Genomic DNA, 14,220 nt, shown 5'->3' with positions numbered 1-14,220 from the left:
GCCCTGTTTAAGTGGAACTCTGAGTCCGAGAGATATATGTTATGAAAACCAGCCTCTTGTGTCTTAAACAATGTACATACTTTGGAGCTTTCTCTTTGAACCTCATAGCAGTTCTGTGAATCATTAATTATGTCATTAATAATGTCAATTATGTCATGGTGAAGAGACAACGTTTACACTATTGTAGGAGAAAAAGGTTCACTCAGGTACACATTAATGTTTTAATCAATTTCTTTTTCTCTTTATTTTGCCTTGCACTATAACTACTGGATGTGTACAACGTTCAGTAGCATTGCGCTCCGAACTGTAGCAACTACTACTACACAGGCTGTGTGAAAACGAAAGCAGTCTGTGTTGTGTTGTGTGTATCAGGTGCATGGCCACACACCACGTTATTAAAAACAACAACACTGACGGAACAGATCGATAGACAGACACAAAGAAGTACGAGAACTTTAGCTGCTGTTCGTGGTTGTAAATAGAAATAAATCCATTCCCTCCCAGTCTGCACAGAAAATAAACGAAACGCTTGCTGCTGTAGCCTTCTCTATTTGTCATTAAAACCTCTTTAGATCCAAAATGAATCGTCGAATATTTGCTATATTAGTCGCCCCACTCTCTACGCCCCTACACACACACACACGCACACGCGCACACACACACACACACACACACACACACACACACACACACACACACACACACACACACACACACACACACACACACACACACACACACACACACACACACACACACACACACACACACACACACACACACTCGTTTGCTACAGTAAAGACAGACATAAACACACCTGCATGTTCAGTTGTGACACTAAGAAACAGACGCACACGTATGCAAACACTTTTCTCATAAATCAGAGCTCACATACTGTAAATACGCAAGCAAGACATGAACAAAATGCACGCACAAACACACACACACACACTCACACACACACACACACACACACACACACGCATACAAGTAATGTTTCTGCCTTATTGCTGTCTCGTTACTTATTATTCCACTTTCCCAGCTCTCATCCATTAACATTTTTGCTGGCAGAGCACATTAATTCAGTCATTACAAAGTGGCAGCAGATATTAGTGGCAGGCCGCAGATACTATTACATTCCAGTCCGTCGCATTACATCTGAAGGTCTTTTCTTGAAAAGTCAGATACAGTTGAGACTGCTGCAGATAATGTGATATTAAAGAATAGATTCAAAAGTATGTACAGTGTGTGTGTGTGTGTGTGTGTGTGTGTGTGTGTGTGTGTGTGTGTGTGTGTGTGTGTGTGTGTGTGTGTGTGTGTGTGTGTGTGTGTGTGTGTGTGTGTGTGTGTGTGTGTGTGTGTGTGTGTGTGTGTGTGTGTGTGTGTGAGCACACATGCAAGCCTGCAATATATGACAGAGATTATTCATTTATTCATATCTGTATATGCACTGTGAGAGTCTAACTAGTCTAACTATTTTGTGTGTGTGTGTGTGTGTGTGTGTGTGTGTGTGTGTGTGTGTGTGTCTGTCAGTGAGTAACCTGGCTGGTAGGTTGAAGCATACCAACACAGACAGCCTGGTGCCCGCCCTCAGCTACCTGTACTGCAGCTTGACACTGTCTGCTGGACACTACTCTGACAGAGGTGATATGCACTGTCTGTCTGTCTGTCTGTCTATATCTATATCTCACTCTTTCTCCCTCCTCCATCCCCTATCTCTTACTTTCTGACTGATATTAGACATACCATTCCCTCGCTCTGTCACTTTGTCTCTTGTGATATCTCTCTCTTCCCCTCTGTTTCTATATTTTTCTCTCACAGATATTAGACACTCCGTTTCTCTTATTCACATTTTATCCCTCTGTCTCATCTTCTATTTCTCTCTCTGTATTCCTTTATCTGTCCTGCTGTCTAGTGCAATCTCTATCATTTCTTTCCATCTCTCCCTGTCTCCCTGTTTCAATCTTGCCTTTTCTCTCTCTTTTACATCTTTCCCTCTCCCCCATACACTACCTCTCTCTTCCATAAATATGATCTCTCTCTCTGTGTATCTCTCCATCTCACTATCCCTCTTTCTTTCACAAACACAATCTCTCCTTTACCTCTCTCACTATTCCTCTCAATCTCTCTCTGTTGCTCTCTCTCTCTCAGTATGAATTTCTGTTGTCCGTCTATTTGTCTCTCTCTCCATCCACAATCTCTCTACTCATCGTCTTGACATAGACAATGTGTCACAAGTTACATACAGTTACACAGGCACACACAAACGCACACACATAAGCATGCACACGCTCACATGCATGCACGCATGTGTGTGTGCGCGCACACACACACACACACACACACACACACACACACACACACACACACACACACACACACACACACACACACACACACACACACACACACAAACACACACACAATGTGAGAATCACACAGATGCATATACACACAACCAGACACAGTTAAACAAGCACATGGACAGGCATACGTTGGTGCATGCACGCGCGCACACACACACACACACACACACACACACACACACACACACACACACACACACTTATCAGACATCTCTCCTCCAGAGAGTCCTCATCAAAACGAACGCATCAAAGACAATGAAATCAAAGGCGAAAAAGCCTCCTGAATCCCAAAAGGGAAAAAGAAAACAAAAAGGAGGAAATACTGCACATAAATAAGTTGAAGAGAAATCAAAGAATGGTGGTGTTGCACAAAGCCAACTCTGAAAGGATGCATAGGTGAAAGAGAATGTGTGTATGAGAACGTATGCATGAGCACGTGTGAACATGCTCATGTGCACAGGGTGTGTGTGCATTGCTTGCATGTCATCGGTGGTTGCCCGTGTCGCCTCAGCACGTGATTAGGCAGATCGAGCACACACACACACACACACACACACACACACAGACACACACACAGACACACACACACACACACACACACACACACACACACACACACACACACACACAACATCCTGTCAGTGTGATGACATTGTTCTCTCCAGCTGTCTCCATGCTGCTCTCCAACACTGGACTGATGGACCTACTGCAGGCAATCCTCTCCTCCGCCTCCGCCTCTCCTCCATCCCTCTCTCCATCCCTCTCTCCATCCTCAGCCCTGCTGTGCTGCACGCGTCTCCTCCTGTCCTCCCTCATTACTCTGCAGCACCTTCACTCTGCTCAGGTGCACACACACACACACACACACACACACACACACACACACACACACACACACACACACACACACACACACACACACACACACACACACACACACACACACACACACACACACACACACACTGGCACTTTATTTTACACCCTGGCCCTACTTTCTGCATATTGTCACTTGAGGACAGAACGTTTCAACGCGGGCAGAGACTCAGTCAAGGACGAGGCGGAAAGCTCATACAGTAAAATAGAACGCAGATTCTGAATATAAAGCACCAATCGGATTCTTTCGATACGAAGCACAGCGCAAGTCGCTGCGTCACACAACTACCTCCTGCTTTTTTGACACTTTGTTTGACTTTTCAAAAACATGTTTTTCGGCAGAAAAGATGGGCCTTATCTTGTTCTTCTGTTCCCAACTGTCTCCATTATTTAAGGTCCAAAGGAGCATCAGCTGGAGTCTGGACAGCACTGTGCATTGTCTGCTTTTCCAGAAAAGGAGCACAGACAGCCTCTTGCTGGGTAACACAAGACAAAACATGATGATTTATTTATTTTATGATTATGATGTTTCTGTTTCTAGCAGACCTCCCACATAGATGACAAAAGAATAGGAAATGAAGATAACTTAAATTGATAGTCAAATGATTTTTACAATTAAACCCTCTATACTAAGTAAACCTTGCCAGGGTTGGCTCCGTAAAACAAATTGCCGTTCTACAAGCTCAAAAGGTTTCACATTGTGATGCATTGTGAGCTATTTTCTGGTGGCAAAGAAGGGGGGGGGGGTGCGACCCATTCTGAACCTGAAGGGTCTCAACAAATACCTCACGGTTTTCCATTTTCGGATGCTGACAACCGCTGCGCTTTTACGCACCGTGCGTCTTGGGGACTGGTGGACGAGTATCGATCTCAAGGATGCTTATTTTCACATTCCAATCTACCCACCGCACAGGAAGTTCCTGCGCTTCGGGTTCGAGGGGAGGGTGTACGAGTACAATGTCCTCCCGTTTGGAATGTCTCTCAGCCCCAGGGTGTTCGTGAAATGCACGGACGCAGCCGTGGCTCCACTGAGGAGGCAGGGGATCCGGTTGTCCACTTACATAGACGACTGGCTCCTGGCGGCGGGCTCGAGAGAGGAGGTGATGCTGAACCATATTCAAGATGTTGAACCATATCATTCACTGAGGGAGCATCAAGTAGGGGGGGCACCTGCACACACGCCAGATGACGAGGAAACTCGTTTGCTGCAGATGAGATAAAAAAACGTTTTTTTGTAGTATATTCTGTATTGTTTTTCCCTAGATCAGAGACAGTCATATTAAAACACAATAAATAGTGGTCTGTTAGTTCGGGCTTATCAATAATACTGTCAACAGTGATATTCAAACCTTTAGTGATCACCAAGTCCAGGGTATGGCCATGTTTATGTGTTGGCCCAACAACATGTTGAATAAAGTCAAAGTTGTGCAGTAACTGTAGGAAACCCATAGCCACAACATCCGAAACAATGTCAACATGTAGATTAGCATCTCCAGTAATCAGAGTTCTGTCATAATTAGTGGAATGGACCTCCCAGGTGGACATGAGGGCGTTGGCGAAGCCCAGCGCGGCCGGGACTTTCTTGGACCGCTGCGCGCGCGGATCCTGGGGAGCCAAGCCCTGGTACTCGTCCTCTTGCCCGGTGGAGGATGCACGCTCCTCCATCGGGCGAATGAGACCACATCTGAGCAAGGCTCTGTCGATGATAGCCGAGACCGGCTCGTCGCGCCTCGCGGGATCGGATTCCAGCTCCTGGGCGTCCGGCCAGCTGGGCCCCAGCTGACCGCCAGAAGCCCCGAGGTCGTCGTCCTGACGAGGGCTGGATGCGGCTGCTCCGGCAGCCCCCTGGAACGACAGTATCTCACCCTCCTCCGCCCCCTCGTCCATGCTGTGGGCGCTGCCGTCGTCGGAGACGTCGCTGAACGAAGGCGAAGCCCCGCTGTCACGGTACTCCTGCTGCGGCCTCGGAGAGAGCGGCTGGGAAGAGGGGGATGTAGCGCCGCTAGCTAGCTGCACCCGGGTGGACCCACCGGGCACAGCTGCGGCGGCCGGTGGAGTGCTGCGCGGCACAGAGGGTGTAGCAGACTGGAGCTGCTGCGACGGCGCACTCAGGTGTTGCTGCGAGCGGTTGCTGCTGGGACCGCCCGCAGCTGGAGGGCCCATTGTGGGATGAGGACGCACGTGGTGGGCGCCACCACCCACGGTACCTGGGCCGGTGTCCATGCGGGCTGGATCCGCTACGGTGCTGCCGCCTGGGGCCAGTTCGTCGGCCCTGTCCAGACGGCGCTGGATGCGACGCCTGGAGAACCGGGCGCAGTCGTCGCAACCTCCTGGAGCACCACGGAAGTGCTTCGCCTCGTAGGCATGTCGTCGCCCGAGGCAGGAGATGCAAAACCCGTGAGGGTCGTCCGCGGCGATCAGCAAGCGGCACCGTGGCGCCAGCCCGCACAAACGTGGAGCCTCCATGGAGCTAACCTACTAGCCTTTAGCCGGCCGGCTAAACACGAGGAAAGCAAAGGAGGAAAACTTGATTTCAGATAGAAAGAAAAGATAAGAGAGCCGCGGGAGCGGAAAGAATATAAACTTTTTTTTTTGCAGTAGAGGAAAACCCGTGGGTCAGTACAAGTACCACCCGAGTGGGCTAAAGCTGGTTTCGGTCTAATTCACAAAGTTAGCAAGTTTGGTCTTTGAGGTCTCGTAGCTGTAGCATCTGCCATGCAGAGAAGCGAAAGAGGATGAGCCACGTCACGCAAGAGGTTTTATACCTCTTCCGGTTTACCGGACACGTGACATACCCTTCTCAGCCAATGAATGGCCCGGGAGTTTATGGTATGTAGCTCTGCATCACGCCAGGAGGCGCTGATATCCCATAGTGAGTATGTTACGGAGAATTCTAAAGAAACCGGGGTTACATCCGTAACCCTGAGTTTCTCAAGGGGTTTTATATTTTCAAAGTTCAAACATTCTGGGTAACTACATATCATCAGTAAAAGAATACAATGATGATTTGCATTGGATCTTTAATGAATGTTTCTTGTACTTTCATTTTTAAAAGGAAAACAATTAAGAAGACAGTGAGAAAGATAGAAAGATCTGTCTGTGTTGTACCCAACAGAGCTGCGCTCTATCTTAAGACATCATCATCTCATCTCACACACAAACCAAACACTAATGATTGATTATTGTAGCTTCTGCATTGTGATTTACAGTCTTGCTACTTCGTTTCTTTCTTTAAAAAAAATCTTCATGATATATTGTTACTTTGGACAACAAATCCTTATCTTACCATACTACTACAAAATGGAGAAAACTGTCCTGTCTGTAATATACCTGCCCATCCAGTACACTTACAGACACCCTAGCTCAAAATGAGCCTGGTACCCCCCCGTAAGGACCCCTGGGGGACTTTGAGAACCAATGCCCTAGCTGATGTTTCAAACCAAGATAGATCAATATGCATGGCTCAGGATAATTGGTTTTGAAATCGTAAGGGTTGTGAAGCATGCTTCCACTGTACCATTAGAACAACACAGTATACATTATGGATTAAACCACAAAATAGTTAAGGACTAATCAATCTCAACCAGCACACAGGATGTGATGCACTAACCTAGAACCAAGTTCAGTGGTTGGAGGGAGAGAGGGCTTGAGCTGTGTGTGTGTGTGTGTGTGTGTGTGTGTGTGTGTGTGTGTGTGTGTGTGTGTGTGTGTGTGTGTGTGTGTGTGTGTGTGTGTGTGTGTGTGTGTGTGTGTGTGTGTGTGTGTGTGTGTGTGTGTGTGTGTGTGTGTGTGTGTGTGTGTGTGTTTGTTTGTGTGTGAGTGTGAGTGTGTGTGTGTGCGCGTGTGTTTGTTTTAAGTGGGCATCTCCTATCGCAGATGTTGGATTTAATTAGACCCAGGACACCTCCAGAAGGCTTAACAGTCGATTCTGGCATCCCAACACCAAGGGATTGTTGTTGAGATTTCAGTGGGGTGTGAAGCATCCCTGTGTAATAAACAGTTGTCTTTGTGTCTTTACTCCAACCTGACCATATACAGCCTTAAGTCAAATTCCTCCAAGATTGCCAAAGCATCTCTGTGTGAAATTATGCAAGCTCCCGGGTGGATGTGTAAGCGAGCCTCATCGGAGGTGTAACTTATTACACTGGGGGTCAGTGTAATACAGTCCTCTTCGCCTCCCCGGTTTTGATTTGGTCTCTGGTGGCGTGAAACAGCACCCTTAAGTCATCCGTGCCCTGGCGAGCAGCGTTTCACGCACTTTAATTTTATTAAGTGGCCCCGGTCATCCCATGGTGACAGTCTCACAGAGAGATGATCCCTGCTGCTCCTGTCTCTGTCTCTGTCTGCCTGGCTGGATGAGTGGCTTGTCAGGACCAGGCTGATGTATGAGCTCCACTCCTTCTAACAACATCCCTACCTATCTCTCTTTCTCTGTCTTTCTTTTCTTCCTCTATCTATTTCTCTTTATTTCGTTTTTTTTCCTTCTCCCTCTGTCTTTCTTTCTGCCTTATCTTGCTTTCTTTCGGTTTATCTCTCTTTTGCCTATTGCCCTCTTTCTTTCTGTGAACTCGCTACCCCTTCTCTCTCTCTCTCTCTCTCTCTCTCTCTCTCTCTCTCTCTCTCTCTCTCTCTCTCTCTGGCTCATGCTTGTCCCTCTCTTTGCTCTCCATCCTTCTCTCCCTCTTTCACATTCTCTCCTCCCTAGATCGATCTCTCTCAATTTTTTCATTGCTCATTCTCCATTCACCCCTCCTGCTTTCTTTTCCCTTTTCCTCCCTCTACTCTTTCTCTCATTTTCTCTTTCTGACCCGCCTCTTTCTCTCTCTCCCTCTCACTCTCACTCTCCTTTTCTCTCTTTCTTTCTTTCTCTCTCTCTCTCCCTCATCTCTTCCCTCTCCCCCTCTTCTCTTCTGCTGCCACTAATTGGGTCTCTCCTCTCTCTGAGGTCTCTAATATCTCAGTGTACATGACATAAGTGCTATGCAAATGGCTGCCAGCACTCAGACTCCATCCCGCCGCATTTAAGCAATCATTCCTCCTCTCTCTGTCACTCTTTATATCTGTCGCTCCCTCTTGTCTGGCTGACCTTTGTTCAACCCCTGCTTCTCACTGCACCATGCACGTTCTCTCTCTCTCTCTCTCTCTCTCTCTCTTCTCTCTCTCTCTCTCTCTCTCTCTCTCTCTCTCTCTCTCTCTCTCTCTCTCTCTCTTGCTCTCTGACCTCCGTCTTTTTTGCCCCCTGCTCCTGTCATCTGTCAGGAAATCAGCTGTCCTTTAGCTCTCCACATCTATCCCCTGATCTCCTCCTGCTTTTTTCAGACCATGCAGCAAGTATGATCCACTAAGTGTGTCAGTCTATTGCAGCTTATCATTCATTATGTGCTTGTCCCCCCCCCCTCCTCTCTCTCTCATACTTTGTCACTTTTTCATCTGAATGTTTGTCACTAGCTGCCATATTCTTTCTGTCTTTATCTCTCCTCTTCTTTTGTATGCTGTTTCTGTCCTCTATAAACTCCCTTCTCATAAGACAGTGACAACAGGAACAGAGCTATAGGGACAGTTGTGTGGCACTGATGTGTCTGATGGAGGAGCGTCTCGTTCCCTGTCTCTCACCTTGATTTCCTGTTACTAAGGACATAGTCCCTCTGTGTTTTGTGAAGGATACGTTTTAGGCCAGTGATTCTCAACTGGTGGGCCATGAGGATAGTGCAAGTGGGCCCCCAAAACTTGGCAAAACACTTCGATCTTAGCATTAATATAAAATAATTCATGTAAAGAAAATGGAGAAACCTTGTATCTCCATATTTCAACTTTTTATGTTTTTTAGTAAATGAATGCCCTACTTCATCATACAAGAGTGTCGCACAGAAGGAAAATAGCAGATCTACAAGCTCACAACGCATTGTGACACGCTGTGAGCTTGTAGATTGGCTTATTTCAGTAGTTTCATTACAAAAAATAATCATATTAAAGGAAGGGTTTTGGACATACAAGGTTTCCTCCCACGCGACGATATTTAAAAAAAGCGACACTCCAATATAAAACCTTTTTTTGACCAATACATTTTTTTGGGCTGTGGCTGACCTATTCCATCACTCGTGTTTTAAATTACCATACCAGTGTTACTACTTGTCCATCGTCAACATCGGCCACATACGGTAGTTTACATATACCTCAACAATGTTTCCCAAAAGCCAAAATAGCTAAACATTTTTGATATTGTGTTTGTTTACATTTTGTCCATATTCAATTCAAGTAATTCTAGATCAATTAAACAGCGCAATCTTTGCTAATGGCTGGAAGTCAAAATTACTTATTAATTAATTATTTTAATTAGTTAATTATTTTAATTGGAGTGCCGCTTTTCTCTATTGAACTTGAGTAATACTTAAGCAGAGCATCCAACTAGAAAGCAGCCTTTGGCAAGGAACCTACTCTTCCATTAGCCTCTAGTTTGAGGGCTTTAACGTTAATGTTTATCGGCAGTGCAATTGATTTATTCATATTCAAGTTTGACACCGCAGTGGAACCGGTTCAGCTGGCACCAAAAAGGTGGACCGAATCAAAATGGACACAAGGACACTGGATCTCATTGGTTATTATTTAGCCATTTGTGCGCTATACAGTATGTTGAGCAAATACCGGTGAAACAACCTGTTTGTTAGTTTCATCACTCTCTAGCCACTTACCAATGCTCTTGTCACAGTGTGTGTCAGGGGAGAAGATCCTTGTGCAGACAACAGGAGATAGAGCAAGTTACAGGTACTGGAGACAGGCAAAGATCGAAAACCAGGAAAACAATCCAAACAGGCAAACTAATCCAGAGGGCGGGCAGAAATCTAAAATGTAAAAGGTCAAGGCACACAGGTCAGGCATTCAGAACATGTCTCTGAGACAGGGCTCAAGTAGTAGGAACATGGAAAAGAATACAGAACCTGTGAGGTGGCTCAGGCAACAGAATATAGAAAACACGGACAGGGGCGAAGAGAGCTAGTAAAGGAAACACATGGTAACACAGGTCACTTTTACACATCATGTAAGATCATCAGCACAAGGAAACTAGAAAAAGTGCTCCTCGGAGCACAGGTCTCCGCCAGGTCAGGTAGGTTATTGTGGCCTCCTGGTGGCGCTATAATAAGCCAATGTGAAAAGGGGTGCCATTTCTTCTTAGGCCTTGCATTCATGATTTGACATTGCATTCATGATTTGAGGCATTTTGTTCCAAAAATGTGTTTTGCTAAATTAGACCTGCTGGTGGCGCTATAACAGGCCAATGTGAAAAGGGTGGCATTTCTTTCTCGGCCTAGTGGGAATGTGCGTGCACAATTTCACGGAAATCCCAGGCTGCGTTGATGATTTGAGGCATTTTGTTCAAAACGAACCAATCCTGCAAACTTTGGAAGCCAATCTTAGCCAATCAGGATGGAATATGGAAAATCGGACAGATCCATGTTGATCACATGACTATAGAGATACTGTGTACTAATTTGCGTGGTGTTTGGATAAAATCTGTAGGAGTAATATTACAATTTTTTTTTTGCATATATCGGCCTCTTGGTGGCGCTCTAAAAGGCAGATGTGAAAAATGCATGGTAAAGGTTTTTCCTTGGCCTCTAGGGAGAGTGTGCAAAGTTTCACGCAGATCGGTGCAGTTATAGGTAAAAACACAAATGGCCTGATATAGCGCCACCATGAGGCTGATTTGAACATTTTCAAGTGGCATTTCTTCCTCTGTGTAGTGGGAATTTGCGTGCACAATTTCACGGAAATCGCATGCTGCGTTGATGATTTGAGGCATTTTGTTCAAAACGAACCAATACTGCAAACTTTGGAAGCCAATTTTAGCCAATCTGGATGGAATATGGAAAATCGGACAGATCCGTGTTGATCACATGACTATAGAGATACTGTGTACCGATTTGTTTCGCAGCGAGCGGGCCAACGGTGCCAGAGATTAGCTGTTCACAGACAGATGGACACACGGACGGACGGACGGACACACACAGACGGACGGACGGACAGGGTGCAAAACATACTTCTCTCACCATGCCTTTCGGCCTGGCGGAGACAATAACATGTACTGAATGGACAAAATGTCCTTTCAGTACAGGGTTGTTCGACATGGAATAACCTTCATTGGTCATAAGAGATTGTCCAACTTTTCCATCCTTCAATCTAAAAAAAAAACTTGATAACCAAACTTGTGACCATTCATAATCAATCTTGCACTTTATTTTGACACTGTATCCTGTAATTCTTGAAAGTAATACTGCACTTTATACACAACTCACTTTAGTATACAAATACATATTGCCCTGTGTAATGTAATGCAACGTACTCTGTTTTTATGCTTTGTGTGGGGACTGCAGATGTAAATTAGAATCTTTGCTAAATCCGGCGTATTTACATTACATTGATATGTATTGTTCATTAATATGCGGTGTCCCGTCAAAATAAACAAATAAAGTAAAAGTAACATGGTTGCAGTGGGAGAAGACGTGATACCTCCCTCCTCTCTCCTCTAGCTAATCCTCACCTCTCCCTCCACTAACCTCTCCTTTTCCCTCTCCCTCCTTCCCTGTCCTGTCTTCTCTCCTTTCTCCTCCTTTCTACTCTCCAGCCAGTTCCCTGAGGTTGCTGCAGGCCCTCTTGGACGTGGACCTGAATTCAGCAGTAGTGTGTGTGAGCGCCGGTCCAGGGTTGGCCGCTCCCAGGCCCCTGGGGACCACAGACAGTGCTCTATATCCCCTCGGCTCCCGAGGAGCTCATTGCCTCACAGCCGCACTCTATGGACTCCTGCTACAGGTATGAAGGGCAATTGGATTAAGTGTGTGTGTGTGTGTGTGTGTGTGTGTGTGTGTGTGTGTGTGTGTGTGTGTGTGTGTGTGTGTGTGTGTGTGTGTGTGTGTGTGTGAAACCAATTATGGGAGACACAGGAGAGCAGCCTTCTATTCAGTATTCAACCCTGAGGCTGCCAGATTTAGTCGGAAGTTAAAATATTTGCTGTGTACCTACCCACCTAGAGTGACCAGACATCCCGGTATGTCCGTGATTGTCCCCCTGACAAATATTGGTAAAATGCTAAAATGTCCCTGTTTTCAACATTCGCTACCAAATTGTTCCAGGTTTCACCACAATTACAACTAGAAAAATGTGCTCCTCGGAGTGTAGGATGTAGGATGGCATTTCTTCCTTGGCAAAATTTGGCATTTTCTTCCTTCCTAGTGGGAATGTGCTTGCGAGGTTTCACGGCAATCGGACGCTGCGTTCATGATTTGAAGCATTCTGTTCAAAACGGACCACTCCTGCAAACTTCAGGATGGAATCTGAACAATCGGATAGATCTGTCTTGATCACATGACTATAGAGATAATATGTTCCGATTCGCGTGATGTTTGGACAAAATCTGTAAGAGTAATATAAAAAAGAAATATCTGCCTCCTGGCCGTGGCGCTATAACAGACAGGCCAATGTGAAAGATTTGGGGCAGAGTTTCTGCTCTGGCCTCCAGGGAGTGTTTCACACAGTTTCACTCCGATCGGTCCAAACGATGCCGGAGATTAGCTGTACACAGACTGATGGACGGACACACAGACGGGTGGACACACGGACGGACGGACAGGGGCCTGGCGGAGACAAAAGGGTACAAAGATGCCATGTATAGATACTAGCATGGCAGTATGTAAACTTTGTTTTAAGACTAAAGTGCACATGCCACTTTTTGTAAACAAAGTGAATAAAAACCACAGGCGCTTTCCTATGTCCACTCCCTGTTGGAGATGGTTTTTATCATCAACTTTGTCACTTTTCTAGCAGTAATCTGATAGCTTGCTCTCGTTGTGATCATAAAGCCAAAGAAAATTATGCTTCAGCTGTTATCTCTCTGTCTCCCTTTCACACGCAAGGAGACATGGGTAATTAAAATGTTATTTATTAAATTTTAATTTAGAACATTTTGCGTCATGGAATGCCAGACACGTCTCTAATGCGTTGACAGGCTTTGTCTCCAGAATGTGTTTTTAAGTATGCAGGTGATATATGGACTCATACACTGAATTATAAGAGGAGAACTAGCCCTTCACAAGCATTCACGTTATGATGCGTTTTCAAAGGGCATTTCAGTGTAGGTGTACATTATAAAGTAAAGTGTGACTAGAGAGACGGAACAGAGAGGGTAGGAGGAATCCCATACTGCAAAAATAATATTTAGAATAATATATTTTTTGCTGTACAGGAACACTGGGCTTGAGTTTGTCTAGTATACAGTCAAATCATTTATCCATTTGTAATTCTGAGAGCGCAAATGTACTGTAAATATTACATTTGCACACCGAGATTTACAGTAACACTCAGGATTGTGCACTATACATTAATTGGGTTCTTATGAAGACACTCAAACAGACTCGACTTTATGATTTAAAAAAAAAGTGTGACCTTTTATGACCACAGCAGTGCTATATAATGTCACATTTCATAGGGGCACCACATAAAAAATTATGACGCACTAAATTACATTATCCCACGACCACATACAGTAGATTGCCATCATCTTTACAGTGATTGGTTAAGAGGGAAGTCAGAGCAGCCACACATTAAAATCCTCAGTGTTCATTTATCCGTAACTGAGAGTGTACAAACGTGGACCCTTACGGGTCCATTTGGTTACATTTGTGCACTCTCAGATTTGAATTAACACTCAGGATTGTACAGGGCATACACACATAGAGCATGAATTATTTTTCTTCCTCTACATGGATGAGGCTCTGGCATATTTTAAAGTGCTTGACTCTGCAGGGTTGCAGTATTGAGTGGTTGTGATAGATGTGTATAAATACCACTGAGATGCAGCTCTAGCTCTGCTCGCTTCACAAGATCCACTGTCCGTTAAATTGACTTTACATCCGGTCATTTGTTTTGCAGAACATCCATGAAGAAATAACACGTATCCATTACAAGCAACATTTAACAAATCAGCCAT

At 45.3% G+C, this 14,220-nt stretch overlaps 1 protein-coding gene across 1 annotated transcript in view; it reads left to right on the top strand.

Annotated features, from left to right (window-relative positions):
- mei1 (meiotic double-stranded break formation protein 1) overlaps positions 1-14,220 on the top strand; it is a gene marked incomplete at its 5' end in the record, with an annotated part of 90,140 nt that overhangs the window by 68,007 nt on the left and 7,913 nt on the right. Inside the window, 4 exons of the mRNA XM_080448224.1 lie at positions 1,534-1,644; positions 3,032-3,210; positions 3,638-3,722; positions 11,863-12,047. Coding sequence (XP_080304350.1) covers positions 1,534-1,644; positions 3,032-3,210; positions 3,638-3,722; positions 11,863-12,047 — 560 coding nt within the window. The remainder of the gene's footprint in view (positions 1-1,533; positions 1,645-3,031; positions 3,211-3,637; positions 3,723-11,862; positions 12,048-14,220) is intronic.

The sequence above is a fragment of the Gymnoscopelus braueri genome (assembly GCF_963280865.1).
Source record: "Gymnoscopelus braueri genome assembly, chromosome: 13".
Lineage (NCBI taxonomy): Eukaryota > Metazoa > Chordata > Actinopteri > Myctophiformes > Myctophidae > Gymnoscopelus > Gymnoscopelus braueri.
The sequence above is the reverse complement of the archived record's forward strand: the minus strand, read 5'-3'. Positions and strand labels throughout refer to the sequence as shown.